General features: G+C 38.3%; 1 protein-coding gene and 1 long non-coding RNA gene across 2 annotated transcripts; one reads left to right on the top strand and one right to left on the bottom strand.

The window, feature by feature from the left end:
- Positions 1 to 469: 469 nt before the first annotated feature.
- Positions 470 to 17011, bottom strand: LOC139909863 (solute carrier family 22 member 6-B-like). Its single transcript, XM_078282736.1, has 19 exons — positions 16631 to 17011; positions 15718 to 15821; positions 13941 to 14095; positions 13600 to 13768; positions 13358 to 13503; positions 13131 to 13224; positions 12050 to 12264; positions 11779 to 11887; positions 11456 to 11662; positions 4573 to 4960; positions 4368 to 4471; positions 3453 to 3607; positions 2645 to 2813; positions 2181 to 2304; positions 1984 to 2093; positions 1594 to 1808; positions 926 to 1034; positions 598 to 804; positions 470 to 500 (listed from the first exon to the last, which is right to left on the bottom strand). Exons 1-19 carry the CDS (start codon positions 17009 to 17011, stop codon positions 470 to 472), a joined length of 3192 nt encoding a protein of 1063 aa, XP_078138862.1.
- LOC144543504 (uncharacterized) lies at positions 7877 to 8339 on the top strand. The gene is made up of 3 exons (XR_013507949.1): positions 7877 to 8040; positions 8127 to 8189; positions 8260 to 8339. It is a non-coding gene; the product is annotated as an uncharacterized LOC144543504 (long non-coding RNA).
- Positions 17012 to 23466: the final 6455 nt, after the last annotated feature.

Below are 23466 nucleotides of genomic sequence, written 5' to 3' on the forward strand. Positions count from 1 at the left end.
AAAAAAAATTCTGTATTGCTTTAAAATCCAAATAATGTCCTGGGTCAATTTGACCCAGCAAACCTTACCAAAAGGTCCAGAAACTGAACATAACACAAGGGTTAACCATTAAAATAACGTTTGTTTATGTGAAGGAATGTGTGCATTCATGGTAATATATTTAAAGCAGGCGCTTCAAAATGTCCAGTATTGTAAAACGAATCATCATTTCACATCTTATCAGGAATACCTTCTTATTTTATTTTAATAAACACCATACATCAACTGTAAATCAATAGTAGTATAGTTTATTTGATCATATTTCTTTTTATACAGTATAAAGATTGTACAGGTTCTACTTATATAGGACAGCTTTACATTTTACTGTTTACCACCAGCGATATTCACTGTATCTTACTGCAAGCAATCGATAACTCAGACTCTTATTGGGGTTTTAGGTAAATATGAACAAAACATTGAAGGCAGGGGATTACTCATCAGATGTGCAGATTGATCGTCTTCTGAAACGCAAAAAAAAAGTACAATCTATAAGCCATTTTAATTTTATGGCACAGAACTCTCACTGTAAATGTTTGGGAGCAATTCAAGACCCAGTACCTTGTCTGTTCAATGTCTTCAATAGTTTCTGGCAGGCGGACATTGTGCGTCTCTGGAAGAAAATAAGCTAGCAGCCCTGTGGTGAACGCCACCAGGCAGAAAACAACACTGGGTAGAGGGACCCACACTTCGTCAAGCAGAATGATTAGGGGGGCAGCAGACACCCCGACACGGCCCATAGAGAAGCTGTAACCCAGTCCGTTTTGCCTGTGTAAATAAAAATGTATCATTTTTAAGTACAGAGAAAGTGTAGCCGAAAGTGTAAAGGATACCGATATGTGTATTGTTTGTAAATTTGCTAAATATATGTTTCGGATATTTCACTGACCTCACTACTGTGGGGTAAAGCTCTGTTGTGTACAGGGTAAGAATTGTTAAAGTGGCCGTTGAGAACCCTTTACCCAAAATTCCCACCACTGTCCGGAAGAGCCACATATCTGAAAAAAAAAAACAGTATGTCGTGGAGGAACATTTTAACCCCACTTTCTATCAACACTAGCTATAAAATGTAATTTGTCAGTGGAGAGTTGGGCTCGAAATGCAGCATTGTCTTATCAGGATATGTTTTTTTTCCAATCACATATGGAGGATTTGATGACGGTTCAGTAAGTTATGGTTACAAGAAAAGTGTTTTTCTAATCTTAATGCTGAGTATTACCATAACTTTAGAGTTCTATTACATTTATTAGAATTGATTGTTGTTGATGCACTAGTGGTTAGTAATAATGAATCATCGCTCTCTCCATATGAATGTGAGAGGTTCATGATATTCCTTACTGATTTTAATCTGAAAGTTATCCTCCAATTTAGTGTCTCATTAGTTTCCTTGAATGCCAGTTATAGATTATTGCATGTTAAATATAATTCTTATACTATTCTTATTTTTATTGTTGCTGTAGTATTATTGTTATATTATTGTTATAGTAGTTATAGCAGTAGTAGTCTTATTATTATCTTATTATTTCAAAGAAACACAAGTGTAAATGGACCACTTACCTTGAGGAATAAATATGTTGGAAAATATACAGACTCCAGTCAAAACAAGCGTTCCGACCTGATTCAACCTCCGACCTATTTTGTTCAAACTGTAATAGATGAATACTTTCGCTGGAATTTCAATTGCTCCATGGATGAACTGAGTAAGATAGATGTTCACACCAAATCCAGTGATATTCAAGCTGATTCCATAATAAATACAGGCCACCCCACACCTACGAACAGAAGGAGATATCAAATGTGATCAATGTCAAGTATTTGGATAAGTTAAAAAAAAACTTTGGTATAAAGTCAAATATGAGTGATTGTTATACATTGTTTCCAGTTGTGGGTGAGGGAGGTTAAAGTACATAAAGCCTGTTGTTTTTAGCCGAGAGGAGACATATATACCACACGGTGCCAGTAAGTAGAGTCAGTCTCCTCATTCTTGGGGTCCTCACAAGGTCTAGATAAGAGTATGTCCTGTTTTCCTTTTCTACAAGTATAACTTTGGAGAGAGTCTGCGGGGTAAAAAGAGAACCTTGGGTCAGAGAAAGTGGCCACATTTCTGGAATGGAAGAATTGATAGATTATGTAGAACTTTTTACCTCAGGCTTAAGGTCTGCCATGAATTGCTCTCTGTGGTTGAATTTTGCGCACCTGCTCAGGTAAAAATGAGCATCGTTCACCTTTCCATTACTTATCAGCCATCTGGCAGACTCAGGGAGCCACCTATGACAAAGACAAAGTTTGATGTGGTTAAGTCCACATTTTCAAAAATGGGTTAAGTACACATTTTCAAAAACGTGTTATGTGCACATTTATTTATATAGGATCATGGGTCACACATCTGGCTCATTAAGTCCAGAATTCATGGCTTGGTCATAGACCATCTTTAAGGACAAAGATCTTTAAAGATTGTGCCAAACAATTTCAAATCCACTTGTAACTGTGAACAACTTGTTTATATTCAACAAATACATCTGCACATGGTGTGCTGGTATTAGGGCATCAACATCCTACTGTAGATTGCTCAGTATAGCTGGAAGATCTAATACTCATTTTTCCTTACCACCAAGAGATCACTGCCAAAAACAGTGGGGTGGTTAGTGTGGCAGTCAGGTACCTCCAGTCATTCACAAAGTAGGCCACAAAAGGTAGCAGAGCAGTAAAAATGCTCAAGTCCATGCTCATCAAAACACCCACTGCAGTTCGATGCGTCATGTCCACCCATTCTACACCTATGATGAGAAATGACTGGTAAAACAATTATGAGTGAGTATTAAAAGTGCCAGAAGTTTAGTGTTAGATTATATTTTGTTTTGTTTGCATCATGATACACTAGTTTACATTTTATGTGGCTGCGGCAAGACTTGTCTGTTATCAGGGACAGTGAAGAACTGTAGTGTTTTGTTCCAAAATATAACCACCATTTGAAAAAAGTGACACCTACAACATGATTGATAGTACAAAAATAAGTCGCTCACGTAAGCTTTTGGTTGACAAAATGACAACACTTTTACAGAGTAGATTCTCTACTTTTTAGAGATATTGAATGATGATCTTCGGGTATTTTTTCCCCCAAAATGGATATAAAGCATTTTGGAAAAGAACTCTTCATTTTTATTTAATTGAGCATAAAAAGTAGATATCCTGTTTTGAGTCATAAATCATGAGCTTTGAGTTTGAAAGATCTTTAATCATCACAGAGGTCTTCATTGATGATTTTCAATGTGTCATCTCATCAAGCTGAATTTCAAGACCTTCGCATCATAAAAATTATCCCCTTTCAATCGAATCGATGTAGATTAGATATGATTTCAGAATATATTTGTATGTTACTTTGTTTGACAAACCGATATCAGTGTGCAAAAACTCACAAAGGACGATGGAGATTATACTGATTCCAGTAATGCTGAATCCAGTCAAGAACCTCATGACTGCAAACATGGTGAACGAATATGAGAAAGCACTTGCAAATCCAAAGAAGATGGCTGACAAGTAGGATACCAGCAGCATTCTCTTCCTGCCATACCTGTGACACAAATTGATTAGAAATAAACTTCATGTATACAACTGATAGTCATGGTCAAACTGATGGTGACAGTCAAAGTGATACTTCACTTTGGTAGAACAGTTTCATAATTTAAAGGCATACTATGCAGGATTTTACTGTTTAAAATATTTTTAAATGACCACACTATCACCACTTCACTGGATTGGCAATCTAGAAAAATACATGACTGGCGACTGCCTCCTCTGCCTGTTTGCTGTGTTAGGGAGGTTTCTGGGTGGTAACCTTTTTCTGTCAATCTGTGTGGGGGCTGTTCTGTGGTACGTTCAAATACCATGTAGTGTCTGGAAAATCCTGCATAGTATGCCTTTAAAACACTTACTGTGATAACATGTCTTGGACATTACACATTCAAAAGTAGTTGCCCCTGAATTATGGTCATAATGCTTTACTTCATATATGTGTTGTAAATAACATAATTTGTCAATGGGAAAATGAAAGTAAGTGCTTGCCATCCCTGTGGATATTCATGACAGCTGATATTAGGTCTGAGCACAGAGATTAATGCAAGCTAAAAACTATACATTTTTTACTGTACAAAAGTGAAATATTATGTTAGGTGACATAATTTACTGTTAGTTAGTTACTGTAGTTTAAAAATAAATACAGAACAGAATAATGTAATTTAACAATACAGAGGGGGGAAATATGTCAGATTTGTCTTGAGACTGTTCTGCTTAAATACAGTTTTTTGGAATATGAGAGTTGATGGCTCAAAAACCTGTCACTGAGACTGCCAAATACTGCTGCTCCAAGCATGACTCCCATGAAGAAGATGGTGGCTGTGGCCATGTTTACTCTTCTCTTATCACAAACCAGATCCCACTATGGGGGGAAACAGACAAGAGGACAAGGGTAGAATCCAGTGGCTAATTTGGGATTTGTTTTAGTTTGATGTTTTTTAAATGAATAGAAGTTGAATTCACCTCTGTGGCCAGAGTAGACTTGAAAGTTGTGTTGTCATACACCCATCCATTCTGGCACGGCACCATGGGTAGGTCAGTGATGTTGGAGGAGTTGAGCAGCAGATGATACTGAGGCTCTGCAAACATCTGACAGGAGCTTGGAGTCCCATCCTCCAGTCGTGGGATACCAACAGCAAGTCTCTGTTGCAGGGTTAAATTCCTAAAGACACCTCCATCGTCCAGAGTACTGAGGTTGCAGTGGTGAGAGGGCACGACTGCAATAAAATTATTCAGCAGAAAGTGAAAAGGCAAAGTTATACGAGAAATTACCAACAAGAGAATAATCCAAGCTTGGAATCTCCCAAAGCCATCCACTCCTGCCAGCACGTTCTCAAACTTCATTTTGAAAATATGTGATACAAAGAAAAATTTTCACTCAAAAAAAGGACTTCCTGTCTGGAGTGAAATTCTTGGAAAATAGGAATTTATCAGGAACATATAGCATACTCTTCATTTTAAACTGGTGCTTAACTAAAAGTGAACTACTAGCCTTTTGCACATTGTAAAATGTTATTGGTTAATGATCAACTATCAAAATGAGTTAATGTGTAGCAAGGCATTGCTGACAGACATTAAATCAAGTGTACTTGAATACCAAGGTACATGTCAGTTGATATCTGTCCACATGCATTGCACCATTCTCCTTGGACGTGACAAGAGTGTCATATCTGAGTGCTTCCATAAATCTGCAACTTGCATAGAAGCGCCAAGGAGGTGGGGGTAGCCTCATGGTTAGAAACGTGGCTCATGGAAGATTATCAGTTTCAATCTCTGGATCGGCTGGCCAACTGGTGTGAACCTGTGTAACTGTGAGTGTGAGATGGAAGGTGAAGCAAACTATCAGTATAATATCTGTTGCTATGCATTCAACAAAATCCTAGCAGTGTCTAAAACAAACGATCTTGATCTGTCTAATATCCTGCCAGAATCACCATGATATATTAAACATAACTAGTTTAATTAATTAGCAAATATTTCTATGTAAACATACATACACTGTGTTATGTGAACATAGGCTACTTCACATAACACTTGGGTGGTATTAATATGAACTCTGTATCTTAAAGCTACACTAAGCGATTTTTTCTGACCACTAGAGGGTGACAGCAACCGCAACACAGTTTGTAAACACCTAGTTTAATACATCCATGGTAAACACACACAGCAAAGCTACTGCGACGGAAGCCCTTAAGGACAAACCATGCATAAAGGCTAATGGCTAAAATAAACGTACCTATGGAGAAATATTGCCGGTTACCAGTCTCGCTTTGGCAGATTTTTCTCCCACTGAAGGTTACATGTCCCACAATGACAAGTGAAGAGATAGGTAACAAGTCTACTGGTTGAAAACGTTTACTCGCTCGGGCCGACTTTGACAACAACACAGCTGGCCCACGTGTGTGGCTATTTGTTTATATCATTACGTCTCATGGAAATCACTACGTAGCACACGTTAGTTTCAGGATTGGTTACAGGGTCTGAAATCGCTTATTGCAGGTTTAAAGCATGAATTAGTTATAATAGTTTCACCATAGTTTTTCTTCATTAAACCTGCAATCAGTGATATCAGACCTTATAACCAATCCTGAAACTAATAAGATAAGATAAGATAAGATATCAGTTTATTATTCCCTTTGGGGAACTTCGGGAAATGTGTGTTATGTGGAGATTTCATTGAGACATAATGATATAAACCAGGGGTTCTCAACCTTTTATAACTTAAGGCCCACTTCTGATTGTTAAAAAATTTCCGAGGACCACCTTCCCAAATAAATGAGAAAAAAAACATAACATGACAAAAAAAGGAGAAAAAATAAACTGGGCTGTAAATATGTGTTATGCCACTGTCAGCTGTAATGACCAAAATAAATATTCTGCTTACCCTCAGTGAGACACTTGGGCTTGCTTCTGGGAAATAATGAGATCAAGTCGTGGTGGGATGGGTGAGAGGCTGACACGCAGAGTAGCATTCAAAGTTGCTTTCAGTTTGTTCCTTGCCTTTGATTTTGTGACAGTCACAATGGAAAACCCTGACTCACATAAATAGGTGGTGGTGAAAGGCAACAGAAGTTTGATTGCCCATTTTGACAGAGAGGGATATTGACTGGCAGCCAGTATCCAGAATGAAGCAAGGTCAACTTGTGTGAGCTGAAGCTTCAGGCTGCTGTCTGCTGATAGCTCCATCAGTTCATTTTCCAACACAGTGGACAGAGCTATGTCTTCTGAAGCAGGATTCACAGAGAAAGGGTCCAAAATCCAAGGGTTTCCATTTCGTGGGTCCTCTGGGAAGTAGTCTGCAAACTTTCGTGACAACTGAGTCAAATGCTGGGTTATAGCACTGGATATGTTGACATGAGGAGAGGCTTCCAAAGTTTCACTTAGGACTGAAAACATGTCAAATCGTCCCTCCTTGACTCTTCTGTTCCAAAGAATAATTTTTTGCTTGAAGCCCTCAATTTTGTCTGAAACCAAAAACACTGTGCTGTTTCTGCCTTGCATTGATATATTGAGCTGATTTAACTGGTCAAATATATCTGATAAGTAGGCCAGTTTTGCACAAAAGTTACCATCAGTGTAATGCTCAGCAAGAGGGGAGTGTTGCTCATCCAGAAATGTGTGCACTTCTTTTCTCAGTTCAAAAAGGCGATTAAGCACACGTCCTCTTGAAAGCCACCTTACTTCACTGTGGTACAAGAGCTGTAAATGATCTGCATCAAGTCTTTCACACAGAGCAGCAAAACACCTTGAGTTGAGTGCATTTTTCTTAATATAGTTAACAGTTTTCACAGCCACGTTCATGACTTCATGCAGTTCTGGTGACATCTGCTTTGTTGCTAGACTTTCCCTATGTAAGAAACAGTGCGTCCACTTGGCATCTGGCGCCCTCTCTTTGATCTGTTTGGCAACACCACAATGTATTCCTTTCATTGATGTAGCGCCGTCTGTGCAAACACCTGTACAGTATTTCCAATCAAGACCTTTTTCGGTGAAGTAATCATCAAGGCAGCGCATTACATTATCTGCCGTTGTTCTCGTGGGAAACTCTTTGCAAAACAGTAGATCCTCGTGAAGATTACTGTCCCTGCAGTATCTTACAAAAACTAGCAATAAAGCGGCATTGCTAACGTCAGTCGACTCGTCCAGCTGTATGGCAAAGTATGGGCTTGGCTTTATTCTTTCCACAAGTTGGCATTCGATGTCATCACTCATGTCAACAATTCTTCTGCTCACAGTGTCATTGGAGAGTGGTGTGGCAGGTGGCACCGAGTAAAAAAGGGGAGGTGCACCAATTAGAGAGGCTTGCTGATATAGGGCTACCTGCAGGAGGAACGCCAGGTTGCGGCTGTTGGTTCAGGCCGGTGGAGTGAGGCAGGTGCATACCTCATTCCATGCTGGCGTGCAGGGAAGACGAGAGGGCAGGAACAATTGGTAGGCCTAAGGCTGTTTTCTTTGTATAGCGTTTTGTGCTGTCAGGTTTGAATGTGTGTGACATTTATTGTTTTCATTTATTTCAGACCTGCTTCCCTGTTGGGTTGAAGGCGGCTGGTAGTCGGTAGCGAAGTAGACCGACGTACCAGGTATTTTGAAGTTTAGGCATGTAGTTTTTAACATTTAATCGGTATGTATTTTAATATTGATGTAATAAAGTGTTTTTAAGATTGTTAATATTTGTTTCCCTGCAGAGCATCAGTGGTCCATTAGCTGCTCTTGCCGTGGGACTATTTTCGTTGTATGCCAGTTTGTTTTTGGTATTGCTTTTTCTGTCTAGTCCGCCCTGGCAAGTGTGCTGGTAGCGGGCAAAAATATCTGGGTATTGCCCTTGGGGCGGACTAGTTTTCTTTTCTTTTTTCTTTTCGTTTGTTTGTTCTGTTTTATTATCCATCTGTTTGCTTCCCCCATCAATACCTTTACTCAGGTCGAATCCCAGTCAGACAGTCAGGGCAGGCTTAAGGTGTGACGGAGTTATTAATTGTTTGCAGTGACATTGATCACGTGTGTTAAACTTTGGAATGTGTTAACCAACCTAGCGTGCGAGACTTATTAATTATAGTGTGCACTGGTGTGATTTAGTGTAACTCAGCCCCTGTCCTGTCAGTGATAGCTGGGAAGTAAACTGTAAGGAGGTTAAGGTGGGCGGATGTAAATTGTCAAGCTTAACTTTTGTAATAAACATGTGACTCTTTACCTCCTTGATTGTCATTCCTTATGCTAGTGATTTGTAGCGGGTGTAACAGTGGTATTGACTGAATTTTGGTTGCAGCTGCCTCCCCCAGTAACTCTCTGCACATATCCACAGCGCTAGGCAAAATAAGCTCCTCTGCGATCGTAAAGGGTTTCTTGCTACGAGCTACACGAGCAGCAACCATATAGCTAACTTTCAAAGTGGATTTTGACTGAGGTGTTAATGTTGTGATTTGTGCCTGAAGCCCGTCCCTTTTCCTTAGGAAATATTCTTTTGGCTTCCCAACACATCCCGGGTGCTTTGTGTTTAAGTGTCTCTGCATGGAGCTTCGATGGTTTTAGCGCCTCATTTGACAGGATTTCACCACATTCAACACACTGTGCTTTCGGCTCAGCATCACTGCCTGCCATTATGAATCCAAGTTTAATGTATTCAGGGTCATATTTCCTCACCACACGCTTTGGAGCTTTTACTGGCGCAGGGTTGTCTCCCACGTCACTTTTTCGTTTCAAAAACCGATCCATTTTGTGTCACTGCATCCGAGGGAACGTAGCTAGCTAGCTAACAGTGGCAAAACACGTTTGTCTCTACCTGATGATGTGTCGTGATTGGCGTGGTGATATTCAAACGTAACTGGTCATTGAAATTATGCATTTTAATTTGACGTTTTTTATTTATGTGAATTCTTGAGCACATTTAGATATAAAAATAACTAGCTTTGTAAATCACCAAAAAAAAAAAAAAAAATTTTAATCTAACCATTTGGCAGTACCACTGCCTCCGTGGCCCACTAGATGGCGCTCTGAGGCCCACTGGTGGGCCCCCAACATAGCTGTGTTGGAGGTGTGTCCATGATCCCACACAACAGCTCACTCATTCAAGATTCCCTCAACTGTCAAAACATACAATATCTATAATCGTACACATTCAAAATCCTTTTGATATTACTAACAAGCAAAACATTTTTTTTCAGGTTAGTAACCTGAAAAAAATGTTTTGCTTGAATGAGTGAGCTGTTGTGTGGGATCATGGACACACCTGCAACACAGCTGTGGACTATTATGCAATCATGGGATGTATTTAAGCACTATGTCACTTTATGATTGATATGTCTTGAGAAAGGTCCTTGTTACCGAAACGTCGACTCTTTTTCATAAATCAATGCAGAGGTGATAAGTGTGTGCGGGAGTTGACTTTTTTCTTTGGAATTGGATCTTCGGGGTAATTGATTCCCTGCACCACAAAAGAGACAAAGCAAGTGGTGTGCGTGTTGCCTTCTACTCATCTCCAAAATCTAATCACGTCATCAACTCTAGGGGGAACTTGTGGTCTAAGTATGAAGTTTCTCTCATGTATTGTTTGTGTTCACAAGAATGTGTCTACACACAGACAATTGCAGAGACTTTCACAAGGATTTCAGGATCACATCACAAACCATAAAGTATCTAAGAATAGGAGATCTGATGTCATATCACCTCTTAAGTGATGGCAACGTTCATGGAGGTGCATGACTTCACCAGTGATCCTAAACCAGTATACCTATTCTTATTCAAAGCTTTTTGCATATGGACCCTAAACATGTGGTTCTTCCTAAAGATATTGAACTCATACAAACCAATAGCAGTGTTATCCATTAAGTATAACTTTATTGCCAACTACAAGTTTTACATTTTCAATTACCCGTCTCTTGTGTTTCCTCTACTCTGTCTCCCTCTCTGCTTTCCAACGTTCTAAAAAATCCCAAATACTAAATGATATACAGTATGTAACATGTCATGGAATATCCAACTCAAACACGCACCTGTGAAATACTAGTTGACTGTTGGTTCAAGTATTTATTGGGATTTTTTTTTATTATTATTTTGAAATTAAGTCAATTTCTAACATGTATTAACTTCTAATAATACATTTTTATGTAATTTTTGTTAATAACTTCCAGAATTAAATGGACATGGGAGTCAATGAATATGAAAAAGATGTAACACTGTAGACGCATTCAACTTCAGTATCATCCTCTTCATTATCATCATGCGTGGTTTTTACTGGACCTCTCTCCTCCTGAGTTGCGCTCTGCAATATAGAAAAAGCACTGAGTCATTTTAACATGCATGGATTACTGAGAGGTTATAAAGTGACATCAACATAAATACCAATATCAACTTTTATTTTCATTTGATGCTGGTAAATAATTCAAATAACCCTTGATGCACCCAGATATCAATTATATAGGATAATAATGTGAATACAGTATATTATACTGTACACGTGATTGCCAACGCTTTTGTCTTTGCCTGAGATGACTTTGGATTATTCTTTAGCACTCGAGTCCAGTGAGCAGGCTAATAGTTTACTGTTGCATGTCATTCATTATTGTAAGTGAAACTGGACTCAGTAATGTAATGTCATACCCCACACTCAAGATTTTTTTTTTTTACCTTTTGTAAGATAGAATGTGAGGTTAAGTGGCACTGCATGTTGTCATGTGCATGCAAGAGCTGACAATGGCTGTTGAATGAAATGTGGAGCATGCAGACATATTGGTTTTTTTTTAAACCTAACACTAAAATCAGTAGCAAATAACTGAAAATACAACAAAGAAAACATGGCAAATAAATTCATTTTTTCAAATATGTCTCCCTCTTAACACTATATCACCTTTACCTTGGTTGCTCAATATCCTCGATGAACTCTGGCAGACGGGTGTCTAATGTTTCAGGCAGGAGTGAAGCCACTAAACCAGACCCAGTTGCCACCGTACAATAAATCAATGCAGGGAGGAGATGCCACACGTCGTCCAATAGCATGATGAGTGGGGCGATGGACACACCCAGCCGAGCCATAAACGAGGTGTAGCCCAAGCCATTCTGCCTGAATAGCCAATGAGATGAGATTAATTGAAACTTCTAGTACATGTGATCACAACAGAAAATCCGATCGTTACACTGAATGGTCAAATTGGTTGCACATGTTGATTGTTGACTCACCGTACGACTGTAGGATACAGTTCAATTGTGAAGAGGTACACGATAGTAAATGATGCTTCTGATAGGGCTTTCCCAAGGACTGCCACAACGGTGCGAGCTACCAACTTATCTGAGGGGAAATATGAACACATTTGATCAAGTGAATTCTCCAATACATCCCGGACAATATTGTTAATTTAATCATACAATGCCATTAAAAACAATATTAAGACAAGGCACAAATTATTAGATTCTCATATAATGGATACATTCATTAGAAGCCCAAATTTACCTGTTGGAACGAACAAGTTGATGAAGAGGCAGAGGCCGGTTAACAGCAGTGCCCACACCTGGCCAGGCCTCCTACCAATTTTCTTCAGGAAGTAATAGACACCAATCTTAATTGGCATCTCGATGGAGGCAAACACAAATTGTGTAAGGTATGGGTTTAGCCCAAACCCAGTGATATTCAGACTTATCCCATAATATGTAAATGCGACTCCATACCTAAAAAATGGAAAAGACATTAAAACTTTCTGTGCAGACCAATTTTATCATTGGGCTAATTTGCATTCAAGGTTCTGCCACGATAAACATAAAACTAAGCCCAGACTGTGGATTAATTTAGCTGCTATTGTTGTCTTTCAATAGAGACACATTCATGAAATAATAATAATCCATTCTAAATTAATTCTGCTACCTCTTATATGGCAGTGAGTATTTGTCTTGATTTATATGCAATTATAGTGTATTGTAATCCATTGTAGCGCCATACAGTCAGTGATACTGTAATCTTTTGTTCAAGCATCTTCATTCATCATCATTCAACCTTGATTATATGCATTATATTGCACATCATACTATATCCAAATGTATTTATATCTCTGGAAAGTCAGTAGGATGACTGCCAGTGTTCATAAAGCCAGTCTCCTAATCATTTGTCAATGAACTGTCTCCATCGCAGGTCACAGATCTTCCCTCTCTTATTTCTGGCTTTGGAGGAGCCTTGTTCATGTACACAACCATGAGTTTGGAATAATGAGGTTAATCTGGGTGGAGTGCTGCTCGGACATATTGAGTGTCAAAGGTTTGACTTACCATCTGGTAAAATTGTCATGTATTTTTTTTTTTATCTAATCCCAAAAGGTTCTTATAAAAAATAGCACCACACAAACATAAGGTAACATTTGAATATCCTGGATATGTGAATAATAGTTTTAATTAAAAAAAATATATATATTAAACTGTTGATTGATGATTCTTCTTCTCTTCTTATTCTTATTATTTTACTTCTTCTCCTTCTTTTCAGTGCTTGATTCATGCTAGTCACAAAATGTTAAAATGTTACCCCATCCCATGATATTGGCACTTACCATACAATCCCTGAACAGATGACAAGTTTCCTGATTTTTGGGGTCCTCACAAGATCCAAAAAAGTGTATTTCTTATCTCCTGCGTCACCTTCTACTGAGTCCAACAATGTCTGTGAGTAAGCAGGACACAAACAAACAAACAGTTCATACACAATGCATCTGCATTATCCGTATCAAAGTGAGATTGTCAGTTATCTGGGGTAAAAGCAACAGTGTAATCTTTTAGCTGAACTGAATGCGTGTATCTACCTCTGGAGTGATGGCATCCATACACTTGGATCTGTTGTTCATCTTGGCACATTTCGTGAGGTAGAGATGAGCAGCGTCTGCCTTACCATTAGCCAGGAGCCACCTGGCAGACTCTGGGAGCCACCTGAAGCAACAAACATCTGGTGAATCCAGCATCACATCAACCTCTCATGGGATTCAGCTTTTTATGACATAAAGAAAATGATGTGAAACTATATACCACCAAGCAATGATGGAGAATATCAGGGGTGAGGTCACTGCCAGGATGAGCATCCTCCACTCGTTTACAAAGTAAGCGAATCCAACTAGGATCCAGTTACCAAGTGTCCAATCCAGGCTTATGATTATACCAGAAAAGGTCCTGTGCTCAATGCCAAACCATTCAACATCTGCAGAAATGTCAACACACAAGGGTCAAGTGAAATATCTTTCACGTTCCAATGAGTTGTCACTGTAAAACTAACTAGGAATATGGATCTTTGTGAAAATATGTGTGATTGAGACATATCCTATTTTTTCAACTCATTAGTCAGATATTAGTGTTATTTTACCATTACTTACTTAGACAAATGGAGATAATGCTTAGAGCTGAAAGTGTCATTCCAGTGAAAAATCTCATGATGACAAACATTACATAGGATGTGGAGAATGCACTTATGACTGAAAACACAATGGTTGACAGGTAAGACACCAGCAGTAGCTTCCGCCGGCCAAATCTGGTCATGGAAAGAACATGTTCAGAACAATGCTTTTAACAAACTCTATCCAGCAATACTTTGTGTGGTTTATTAATAAATTGCATATTAATCATTATTAAATTGTTACTTCTGATTAATTTTGCCATTATAAATAATGTCATAAATATTAGAATGCACTTTTACGCACACAATCATCTCACATTTCCTATAGCCTACCTTACAGTGTTATATAAAATAATAGGAAATAACCAGTATGAAACAGTATGCTAAATGTCAAATATTTATACATATATAATGACTTGTGAATCTTTCAGTTCATCCACAGACAGGCTGTCCCACGTTTCATGTCCAGGAGCTCTGTGCCTCATCACACTGTTGTTGGAAAGGTATGTGTGTAATCATATGTGTGAAATTATGTGTGAGTTTTGATGGCGCTCTCTTGGTCAATGGAAAAAGGAGGAGGAGGAGATGGAGAGATTTTCAAACCTGTCAACGCCCCGTAGCCCCTTGTACTGGTGTAAACTGGGGGTGTGTTGTGTTGCAGGGACAAAACTACAAAAAAATTGTTTACAATCTTTGTTTTTTTGCTGACACATTTTTTTCCCACACTTAATGTTTCTCAGGAGAATGCAAAACTTTTGCGAGAGAACACAAAATTATGTATTTTTTTCTTCTCCATCTATTTCTTTTTTCTCCCCCTACTTTTTTTCTTACGTCTAGTTTTTTTTTCTCCCCCACATCCCTGCCATTCATTCTTTTTTTCTTATCTTGTTAAAGGATAAGGCTGGTGTTTTTTAATGCATTGCTTACCGTCAACAAATCCTATGAAAACAGCAAAATCAGCAATAATTTTGTTTTGCCAACAAGTCTCGTCCATGTAGCCGGTGCCCAATGCAGCCATGTCCCAGCAGCCATAGAACTCCATTGTATTAAAAAAAACGATTGAAAACACGTCAAAGAGCCATGCCGTTGCTCTGGGCAACATATTTCATCATCGCGATGCACCGGGCCAGCCGACTTTTTCCTCAAACAACTTAATAAGCAGGCTGTAAACACGTTTGCGATCTCAGGAAAGTAGTTCCGTAGCACCGAAAATAGTCCCCGGCGTAATGAAGAATTTGTTCCCATTTGAATTTGATTTGGTAATAACTACAACAGCTTGACTTTTCATGGTAACAGTTAACGATTTTTAAAATTGAAACTATGTCTTTGTGAGCTGTATTTCAAGGTTTTTAGCTTACAATTGGAGCCAATGACTTCCGGGTTGACGGCTAAAAACGGTACGTGGGAAGTCAGAAAGTAACGGGAGTAGAGCAAACGCATTGTTGATTTTGTTATTTTCATAGGATTTGTTGATGGTAAGCAATGCATTAAAAAACACCAGCCTTATCCTTTAAGTTCTACTGCTGTAATTTTACACGCCCTCATAATGTTGTAATTGTTGGTTTGAATATGTCTATATACCACACATCTGCTATATTCTATTTATATTATTTTTTTTCTGTGGTGCATTCTATTACTGCTGGCTGCTTCAACAACCCAATTTCCCCACAGGGGTCTGTAAGGTTTCATCTTCTTTTCTAACATTTTTTTATGGTGGTTGGGGGACATTTTTGTTAATATGTTGAGTTGTGCCTTACCTATCGCTGAGAAATCCGAATAAAGGAGCTCCAAACATAACACCAATGAAGAAAATAGTGGCTGTTGCTTTGTTCATCCCTTTCCTGCTGCACACGAGATCCCACTTCAAAGAAAAGAAGATATTTTTTACAGTGGAAGTTGATGACCAGTGTCTTGTCCTTGCAATTTTACTCAATTGATCCCACATTTTTCTTTTGATTAAAAGACAAATACATAAATTTCTAGCCTATCCATGTCAATTTCAACACCTAGGTCCAATTCAAACAGTGACTGGGATTAAATTTAAGCAAAGTGAAAATCTAATCTTTCTGTCACTCGCTGTTGTTTCACTTTGACCTTTGACATCATCCAAACTTCATATAAACTTGAGTCAGTCAGAACTTTTTCTTTCCAATATCTATTTGCGGTTATTAATTAGCCAAATATCTATCATTCAACATTTCTAAACAGAAAAAATTGTCAAACTCACAAATGAGTCGGCTTCATTGTATTATTATACAGATCGTAAAAAGTAACTCACTTTTTATGTGAATGTGAAATGAATCCCCCAAATATGGTTTAGTTTTACTGTGATGTCATTTTCATAGGAGCAAATAGTAACTACATGATGGAAAGCATTAATGCATAAATTATATTACATTGCATGGTACAAGTAAGGTAAAAGTATGTTGAGATACACCCAGCAATGATGCAAAGGAACAGATAATTTTGCAGTTAGACAAGAGGAACATGATGTTGACGGTATTATATTCACACTTTGTCACCCAAATGACATTGGTGTAAAAAGGACTTTTTAAAAAGGAATTTTTCACTGCTTCTTTTGCACAATACAGCACATACCTGTTTTAATGTGTCAAAACAACTAATCATACTTTAAGTACACCTGGATCACTGTTACTCAAAGACACTTACCTCTGTTGCCAAAGTAGACCTAAAGGTGCTGTTGTCATACACCCATCCATTCTGACACTGCACAGTGAGTGTATCGTCGCTACTGTTGGAGACGGACAGATATTGATATTGGGGCTCTGCAAACATCTGACAGGAGCTTGGAGTCCCATCCTTCTCTACTGGGACACTAACAGCAAGTCTCTGTTGCAGGGTTAAATTCCTAAATTCAGCTCCTTCACCCAGCGTGCTGAGGTCGCAGTGGTGAGAGGGAACCGCCGCGATGAAGTTATTCAACAAAAAGTGGCAGGGCAGAGTAATTCGAGACATGGTCTGAATCAAGAGTAGCATGATTTGGAATTTCCCAAATCCATTAATTTCTGAAAGGATGCTGTCAAACTTCATTTTCCAATGCTTCCAGAGCTGCCTGGACACGCTAACACTCTAATGTTAACCAATTTGTGAACGCTGAGGCACAGTCTGCTGATCCAGTACTGTAAAGTGATGCAAGTCAAGTAAGACACACGATGTTGATCAAGACACATTTACTAACACCATGTTAACCATTACTATTGGCCCTAGAAAGCTCTATTTGAACTCCCTATAGGAGTGTGTGTGTGTGTGTGTGTGTGTGTAATCAATCATTAAATCAGTCTAATCATTACAGATGACACTGATTGGTCTAATGTGGCTCCGGTAATTCAAGGTCAAAATTTTAAACTCACACATGATATCTCAGATGCCACTGGTGCGATTCTGATGAAGCTTGGAGGGATGATGCCCTTTGGCTCTGTGTGTTAGCATTTAAAAGAATTACACTGATTGGCCTGAGGGGGACACTATGATTAAAGGTCAAAATGTCAAACTTTGAAAGGCCACAACTGCTACACCACCGGCTCAATTTTGCTGAAACCTGGAGGGATGATGTCAGAATTGGCCTGGTGGAAGTAAGATGTGATGCTGATCACTTTTTTATTTCATGAAATCCGGTAACAAGTAATTTATCATTTATGTAGTTTAAAATAATAACTCACATGAATATCAGTTTATCTTTAGGGGAGCTGATTTAGTTTATCCACTGTCCCTTTTAGTCCACTACTGTCCCTCTCCCCTATTATTTCTGCAAGCCATGGTTTCAGTTCCATGTACGGGCATCCTGTCAAAGAGAGCAAGGAATTTTGGGCATACCTCATCTATTTACTGTACGACAGCTTGATGATGTCTAATTTCACACTGAATACTGCTAAACCTTGTAAAGCCCATTTTGACTTGACTGTGACGCTGACCTTGTAACTACTGTATGGTATAAGAAAAACAGTATGCAAAAATGTTGTCATGCTTTCTTGTACATCCATATTTAAATTTTGAATAACACTCTATTATTATTCTCACTCTATCTCTATTCTACACTCTATTATTTTTTCATAGTAGCCTATACCTTTGTATTTCTTTCACTTACTTATTAATGAATGTTTTATCTAAAATATAATGCCAGGGTTTGACACCAAGGTAACAGCAGTGCCACGTTTCATTCTGAAAATGTCTTTCCAACTAAATTACCAATAAACAAAGATGTTGGTTCCTACCTTACCTGTCACTTACTGCTAATCCAGCTATGGCTGAAGGGGGCAGGGACAACAGCAGATTAGTTTAAGATGTGGAGCGTGAGTGTTCTTCTTCTCTCTCTTTAAATACAATGGCATACATGAATGAGCAAGGCTACTCTACAAGGAGGAGGGTGAGGAATGTTTGTCTGCAATTTATGAAAAGTATTCACAGATTCTGTCCAGAATAGTCACTGCACCAGGCAGTATCCAAGTCTATGACAATTAAGATGCTGGGCATCAACTGAAAAGGTGATTTTTGGACAAACCAGTGCATGTACCACTACATCAGTTAAAGTGGAAACTTGGATTAAATCTTTCAACCTCTTAATATTGGCTCTCTTCCAGTGTCATTGAAGGTAAGACATATTTCATTGATTTATTGACACTATACTGTCCAAGATTTCATCTTGTTAAATTTTACCAAAGATGTCTGCATGCTTTGGGCTTTGATGAACATCTTTAAGAATAATAACGGAAGAATAGGCTAAATTCAACAATATCTCAGAAATGCAGTCATTGTCTCAGAGTGTAGCCTATTATTTGTTCCATTAAAACTTGTGTAGTCTTTGTAGTGCTCCTTATGGTTCATCCCTTTACACCAAATTTTATGTCCTGCAGCTCTCCAATTGCAGCTGCACCAATATAAAATGTACTGTATAATGTGGTTATAAAATACTCTATTTTAATCCAGTTTTGAATACTTAATAACTGCAATAGCTCTGTGGGCTAATACCTATCTCAGTTGTCTATAGATTTCTGTGCTATTATTACTAGTTAAGTTGTAAAAAGGCATTTGAAAACCTCCCAAAAGGTGTGCTTCTCAATCATTAATGGTAGAAGTGAGAAGTGAGAGAGCCTAATTATTTGATAACATGGAAACATCTAATCCCCTGCAGCACAGTCCTCACAGGGGTTGTGACCCAGACCAAGAGTTCACTCCTTTGTCAAGGATGCTGACTCCCTGTCTCCATGGCAATGAGTCAGCATGCTTAGGTTTTTACCTTACTAGGAAACAGAACATCCTACTACACCAAAATTAGGCTTGATGCTGGCAAAGTGGAAGTGAAACCAAGTGTGAAGAGAAGTCTGGGCATGGGACACTGGGTTCCAACAGACTCCACAGTAAACATCTTAGTAATCCCAGAGCTGCATGTGCCATATACAGTAGTAAAACTGCAGAAAAAATCAGTATGTAATAGTGCAGGTGAAAACACATCAATTGAGCTACGGGTTCAAAGGCCTACTAAATTGTGGCATGTAGTTCCAGTAATGTCTTGACTAATGTGGCATACAATATGTGTGCATGGAAGAGGTACAGTATGTCATTGAAATTTGCCCTTTAGATAACATAATGACATCATTTTGTCCTTTTACTCTGCAGAAATATATTATTTTTCATCCCAGTACAGTACGGTGTTTGTTAGCATCTGAAACAATCCAGTGAAGTGAAGGTGTTGGAATACTGATTTGATCAAGGCAATTCTTGCAAACTTCTTAAAATATATATTTGAAAAGTTTTAGAATAATTTAGCTTCATATGCACTGTCTGTTCAAGGGAAACATTGAGCAGACAGAACTCATTTGAACTAGTCTAATTTTGTTAACTGTGTTTTGGTATGAAATAATGTCTTTGGTAAATGGTTTTGCATCAATATCAACTGACTATGTCTGGCGATGGACACACAGCAATCCTCTTCACATGAAAAGGTCTTCATTGGCCATAAGAATAATTTCCTTTAATAGTGTAATGTTTAATAGTGTGAGTCACAGCAGGTCCCCATGTCTACATGAATGTTTTTGATTAAATTCTAATGTTTTCTACTTTTAATTTAGGTAAACACTTTTTCTTTGAATGCCTTAAGTTTACTGAGGAGAGTTGTTTGGTGGTGTTTTATCCCCTCTGCAAATCGGGCTACAACTTTGCTCATTTGTTAAGTCCTACAGCTTACTCCAAATTTTGGTTGTCTGCGTCCGTGTGTGTGTTTGTGTGTGTGTGTGTGTGTGTGTGTATGTGTGGGTACTAATAATAATATGAGCAAAAACACTTCTTTGGCTGGGAGTACGGTTTAAGTGTTTTTGTTAATATGTTATCAGGGCCTATGTTGCACTTGTGAGGCTGGGGTCTTCAGTGACAAATTTGTAAAAGATTGTGTTTATTCTGCAAATATATTGACAAAATTATTGTCATCAGTCAGACCTCAGTGGCTTGCAAGATGTGATCAACTGCCAACTGAAGAACCAATCCACTCACTCATTATATACTCTGACCCTTGAGCTGTTGCCCTGGAGACACAGTCTATGTCTATTGCAATACTGGAACTGAACGGGGAGTGTCTTATAAATAGACTATTAAAACAATAAATTGTAGAGTGCATAAATACAAAAAAATATAGTTATTAGGGCAAATCTGTATCACATTTAACATGTATACCACACATATATCTTCCCCAAAAAGGCTTTTTTTCTTCTTCTGGTGAATCGTCAACACACTGCAGTAGATGGATTAATCAAAGTAACTTGATGTTGGTCTGCAGAGATATGGCGCCACCCTCTGGTGGATATAGCGGAACTGGCATGTTTGTGTGTAAAAGGCTTGAGCTTCTACTGAGACCTAAAAGTTTTACTGCCCCCTGCTGACTTCCAAACAGTAGGGCTGCTGAACTGGCCTTTGTCCTCTATAGCAGTGATTCTCAACCTTTTTCATATCAAGGACCCTAATTTAGTTCACATTAGGGCCACGGCCCCCCATTTGATGAGATTTTGTCTCTTGAACCCAAATCTGAGAATATTTTTATAGTTAGATATGATTTTGTCCAGAATTCCATGACTATCTGTATTGTAGGTAGAGAGATAACAGTGAAATACTTCTACATTCTCTAATTGTGTTAACTTCTTGTAAATGAAATAAATGGTCCCCAGACCCCACGTTGAGAACCAGTGCTCTATAGTACCATTAATGTGGTCCAAACCCTGGTCCACATATCAACCAAGATAGACACAGGACTATACACGTCATGTCTTGTAATGTGATTTTGGTTTTGCAGTTTCCTATTCATTTACTGAGTTTTATTGTTATGCTCTATAATCCATGTACTCAGCTGGTACCAGATATAAAATTCTATCTGCTAGTTTTGGACAGAATAATTGGTCATGTTTGATTTCAAATCACCAGCATAAATACACCGCACTCTGGAACTAGTTTTCTTTGTTTAATCAATTAATTCAGTCCTACAGCTGTTTCAGTATTCTGCCTTCTTCAGTGGCTGTGACTGACTAACCATTAATCAACTTAATTAGTCACACCTGTAGCCTATTCCACTTAATTAACCTAATAAACATAACATGTTCTTCACTCATATTAACAGTGTCCTTCTACATCATTTCAGGTCATTACACACATTAAAAAAATATATATCAAGAAAAAAAAATTTTTCACATTGAGAATTTTTTTCCAAGACATATTTGAATCAAGGAATCATTTACATCAAAAACTCCTCACATCACACAACAAAACTCATGTAATCCATAATAAATACACAAAGGACCACATACATAAAGTTTATCTCCCTTATACAAATCTCATAAATAGCAAGATTAATCAATTTATTCATTCAAGCCATTTGGATCCATCTACTTTCTTTTCTCAAGGCGAATGTGTCCCTATTTCCTCCTCTACATGGCATCTTGATCAGTTCTAATCCCAAATAACTAACATCATGTTTATATGTATTTAAATGTCTAGTTACTGAGGACTTGACATCATTATTTCTAATGGCACTTTTGTTCACATATTCTGATCTTTAACTCTCTGTTCGTCATTCCAATATAACAAAGGCCACATGGACATTTCACCATATAAATCCCATATTTAGTATTACATGTTGTTGTGCCTTTATACTCTTTATACTTTTTTCCTGTGTATGGATGGTAAAATATGTCTGACGTAAAGCTGCTACAGCATAATTTGAAACTTGATGACTTTGGTGACCCCTTGAGTCCCTTGGTGGTCCCTCACTGTTACAAAGACAACTTGCCACTTCTTGCCCCCCCTCTGCAAGCATATATACAGAGGTGTATAAGAGGTGACATGAAATTGTCATAATGCAAATTGAATAATGAAACTGGAACAAACAAAAGGAGGAGAGTTATTTTTCCCACGGCACAAGATGTGCTCATTAGGAGCCAAATTCAGGTCAGTCAGTCGATCAGTCACTCAAACAATGCTCTCACATTGTAGGCTACTGTGATGCTCGCTCGCCCGGAGTTCTCGCATAGCTTTGCAACTGTGGTGGTTAATTTATGTGTAACAAAAAATATTTTCTGACAGCGAATGTTTTAGTTAACTAGATTAAGATAGCAAAGCAGTTCTGTGGGACAGGTGTGGATTTTAGAGTTTGCCCAATGCTAACAAAAAGGCACTCTCTCACCTTGAGGGATGCTCGCTTGCCCGGTATTAGTGTTGCAATGTGTGTTTGGAAGTGCGGTTTGCTAATGCAGGATGCAAAAACTATTTTTTGCTAGCGAATATTTTAGTTACAACTGGATTGAGCTAGCAAAGCAGTATTGCGAAACAAATGTGTGTTTATTTAAGTTTGGGCAATGCTAACTAAACATTTTTGCTAACAGCTAACTAGCATCTGTTCTTCTTGACAATACATTGGTGAATGATGTGGTTACCCTGATTATTCCAGAACTGCAGTAACGTCAACAACAGCAACAGTTGATGCTGCTCAACTAGCTAGGTCCCGTGGGACTGTAGGCTACAGCATCTGGACTTGTCTGTGTATTTGTTCACGTACGAACGAGTAATCAAAGTGAGTCCTCTTTCTGTTTTGATTGAGGCTCCATCTTTGTTCCATATGTCAATCCTGCATATTTCCCGCCAAATCGTACCACAGACTAATATAATAAACACATACAGGATAATAACAAATAATTAGCCAATTTTCACTGCAAAGGTCTAATTTTTCCACAGCCATTATACTCCACTACCAATATTAGTTTGAGAAGGATATATTGAGGTAAATATTCCACATATTGGGGCTTTAAAAAGAGAAACTTAGCTCTTAGCTGAGTACAGTCTGTTTATGCTGGTAATCATACTTTGAGATCCAGTATCTGATAAAAAGCCAAAAAGAGAAGAAAGTATTATTAGAGAGCACATTGTGACCCATCATGTTTTCAAGTCACACCAGCCAACAAAATAGGTCCATGCAATTATTTTTCAAGTCAGAAAACAAGCACTTGATTTAA

This window comes from Centroberyx gerrardi, chromosome 3 (assembly GCF_048128805.1).
Source record: "Centroberyx gerrardi isolate f3 chromosome 3, fCenGer3.hap1.cur.20231027, whole genome shotgun sequence".
Taxonomy (NCBI): Eukaryota; Metazoa; Chordata; class Actinopteri; order Beryciformes; family Berycidae; genus Centroberyx; species Centroberyx gerrardi.

Coding starts and splice junctions, on each gene's coding strand:
- LOC139909863 (XM_078282736.1), bottom strand. CDS start 17,011: ATGAAGTTTGACAGCATCCTTTCAGAAATTAATGGATTTGGGAAATTC. Junction 2,814..3,452: donor TATAATCTCCATCGTCCTTT/GTGAGTTTTTGC, acceptor TTCTCATCATAG/GTGTAGAATGGGTGGACATG. Junction 805..925: donor CTTTACCCCACAGTAGTGAG/GTCAGTGAAATA, acceptor TTATTTACACAG/GCAAAACGGACTGGGTTACA.